We start from the raw sequence: 3154 nt of genomic DNA, 5'->3' as shown, positions 1-3154 counted from the left end.
CGGAGGGCTGCTCGGGGCGGTGGTGAGTGCAGTGGGGCTCCCTGGGAGTGCGGCGCTGGTCTGCTCCTCTGAAAGCCGTCTCCAGCGTGAAGGTATCGACACCGATCTGTCCTTTGTGGCAGCACAGTCTTCAGTTGGGGGATGCTTGTGCTTATCTCCATCTTTGCTACTTCTAATTTTTTTTCCTTCGTGATGAAAACAGCGTATTTTCGTGTTGGAGATTAGACATTTTGTAGAGCTGGGAGAGTTACTCCTTGGGGAGCCAAGTTAGCTTTTCCTGTTAAGTGAGAGAAATTCTGGTTACAGAGATCCCCACCTCTAGCACAGTCTTCAGTTGGGGGATGCTTGTGCTTATCTCCATCTTTGCTACTTCTAATTTTTTTTCCTTCGTGATGAAAACAGCGTATTTTCGTGTTGGAGATTAGACATTTTGTAGAGCTGGGAGAGTTACTCCTTGGGGAGCCAAGTTAGCTTTTCCTGTTAAGTGAGAGAAATTCTGGTTACAGAGATCCCCACCTCTACAAATTTTTCCTGCTTCAAGCATTTTTTAATTTTTTTTTTTAATGAAGCCGCACTGTGTTGTGGTTCTACCCTCTGAAAGTTTTGTGAGAAGTAGATTGTTGTAACTCACTCTAATGGTGATAACCTTGAGGGGAGGGTGTGGTGGAAAGTCCAAGAGGGGAAGTTGATGCAGTAGTCAGTTTTTCTATCAGTTGCACAACTGGCCTGAGGCAAAACTAAGATGTCTTTTCTGCTGTGCTCTTTGGGATCACTCAGGGATGTTGCACGCTCACGAGCAAGACCAGACCTGTAGGTTTTCTAAGGCATCCACTGGCTCAGAGAAGCTGGTGGAAGCTCATTGCGTGGTGAGCTTGGCGATGGTTCGATGGCATGCAGGGCGACCTCGTGCTCCTGAGGTTGGCTAACACTGCAAAGCTGGAGGGGCTGTGAGGGTGTGCAGTGCCCTGCTGATGCCTCCTACAGAAGGAGCTGCTGCAGTAGCAAATGCTACAGTGATTGTTGCGTATTGGGTAGCTGGAGAAGTGCGGGGAAATACACTCTCAATACTTTCTCTCTTTATTTCATTTGGTGTGTTCTTTGAAAATAGGAAAGAATCGGAGGCTGAAGCAGGCAAAAGAAGAAGCCCAGGCAGAGATTGAGCAGTACCGCCTGCAGAGGGAGAAGGAGTTCAAAGCCAAGGAAGCAGCGGTTTGTTTTCTAGATCATTCACTGTTACCTATCCAGCCCCTTAGCCTTGCGTTTGGGGTTACTTGCCCTGAGAGTAGCCCTCAGGGTGGAACGTGTTGCTGGACGAGTACTTCCCTAACTGCCTTCCTCCGATGCACAGCCATGTGTCACGGAAAAACCAGTGGAAGTGAATCAGAACATGGTGTATTGCATCTCAACAGGCAGAACTATTGACTGGCAGTGAATTAGCTTAATAAGCTCATGTATTGGCTGGTGCCCTGGTGGGTGGCAGCCTCCCAAAACCGGCTGTATGTAGCAGTGTCAAAAAAGGACCAAGCTTACTCCCCCTGTGACGAGCTGGTTTCTGCGATGCTAACATGGTAGAAACCGCTTGCCTCATAAATGCTGCTCTCTTGCTGAAGCAGTTGTAAGGCTTGTATTCTGCTTAGCCATATTGCCTGCTGTGTCCCAAGGGGTGTGTTTTCCTTTCCTTCTGAGCAAGACGAGGTATTCTGAAAAGGTGCGGAACTGGGGCCCTTTACCAGCTGAGGGCTGTAGCGTAGCAGGATGTTTCCACTGCCTGTGTGCTCCTGTCAGGGTTGAAATCTTCAGAAAATGACCTGGCAACCCTCCCCTCTGTCCATCTTCTGGTTAGCACAATACCACCTCCTCTGTTCTCCTGCATAATAGCCTTCATGTCAGTAGGTCAAGATTAATTTTTTACAATCACTTGTTAGCTTGGTTCAGTAAGCGTATGATACCAGCCAGTTGCAGGCTAATAAAGTGGACTTCACTGCCTGACAGCTGGTTCTGTTTTATTTATCTTTCTCCAGAGAGAGAAGCTCTTTGAATTTGAGTCCCAGACTGCTACTCTCCTTCAGCGTACTTTTTCCATGCCTTTTCCCCCCACTTATAATGGGAGTTTGCTCTCTCTGCCCTTGCTTATGGGGCGAGAAGGACATTGTAAGCTGTGAGAGACTCTTTGTTGTGCGTATCACTTGGCCCACAGTCCTGTTAGGAAGGCAGAGATTTTTATAAAGATTCTTCAAGGGTAGAAGCAATGGGATGATGTGAAGACTGTGCTTAAACTAAATCATGAGTATTGCTTTTTCTAACAGTGTCTAGTACAGTAGTGCCAAGGGGTTCCTGGTTCCCGTTGCCAGTACAGCAGGACCTTTATTTCAGACATTCTTTAGAAGCCCATGCTCTAAACTGGTAGATGATGAATCAGAGAGGATAAAAGGCATGGGCTGCGGATGGAGTACAAACTTGAGCAAGTTTAGTGGAAAATCTGAGCAGAGAATCCAATGGTACTTTTTTTTTTTCCTAGTGCACTTCTTTCCTTAGCAAAGATTAATGGTTGAGATGCACTGAGGCAGTCCAGAATAACAAAGTACAGAGCTAGGTGTAGTGTTTTCTTTGTCAAACTACTCGCATGTGAGCTTTCTCTTTCCTTTGGTATTTGTAGGCACTTGGATCTCATGGCAGCTGCACTACTGAAGTTGAGAAAGAGACCCAGGAAAAGATGAGTGTGATCCAGCAGAACTTCCAGAAGAACCGTGAGGTGGTCCTCTCCCAGCTGTTGTCGCTAGTGTGTGACATCAAACCTGAAATCCATGTGAATTACCGCATCAATGGGTAGTAGTGGACGAAGGAATAAGCATACTGGAAATGCTGGTAGTAACGTCTGAGCTTCCAGTGGAATGTACAGCCCTTAGCCATACCTTAACTGTTCTTCTTGTAAATGTGTTAAATTATTTCAGTGAGTTGTAGGCCATCAATATCTTGTTGGAGCTTGTTAGTTTCTCTCTTGACACGGATTCAGAGCTTATTCAAATATTAAATGGCCATGTCTCAAATCTGTGCTAAGTTATTAAATATATATTCAAGTTGGCACATTAATGCTCCCTTTTTATCTGGATAGTGAGAGGCTTTCCTCTGAGAAGTAGAGAGAGAGATGCTGGCC

The 3154-nt window shown here is 46.1% G+C and overlaps 1 protein-coding gene across 1 annotated transcript; it reads left to right on the top strand.

Annotated features, from left to right (window-relative positions):
- Positions 1–1092: 1092 nt before the first annotated feature.
- On the top strand, positions 1093–3154 carry ATP6V1G1 (ATPase, H+ transporting, lysosomal 13kDa, V1 subunit G1; the record flags this gene model as incomplete). The annotated part of the gene is made up of 2 exons (XM_009573836.1): positions 1093–1209; positions 2657–3154. Coding segments are annotated over 2 exons (291 nt in total), but the record flags the coding sequence as incomplete, so codon positions are not given.

Source organism: Fulmarus glacialis, unplaced genomic scaffold (genome assembly GCF_000690835.1).
Source record: "Fulmarus glacialis isolate BGI_N327 unplaced genomic scaffold, ASM69083v1 scaffold14053, whole genome shotgun sequence".
In the NCBI taxonomy this organism is placed as follows: Eukaryota; Metazoa; Chordata; class Aves; order Procellariiformes; family Procellariidae; genus Fulmarus; species Fulmarus glacialis.
The sequence above is the reverse complement of the archived record's forward strand: the minus strand, read 5'-3'. Positions and strand labels throughout refer to the sequence as shown.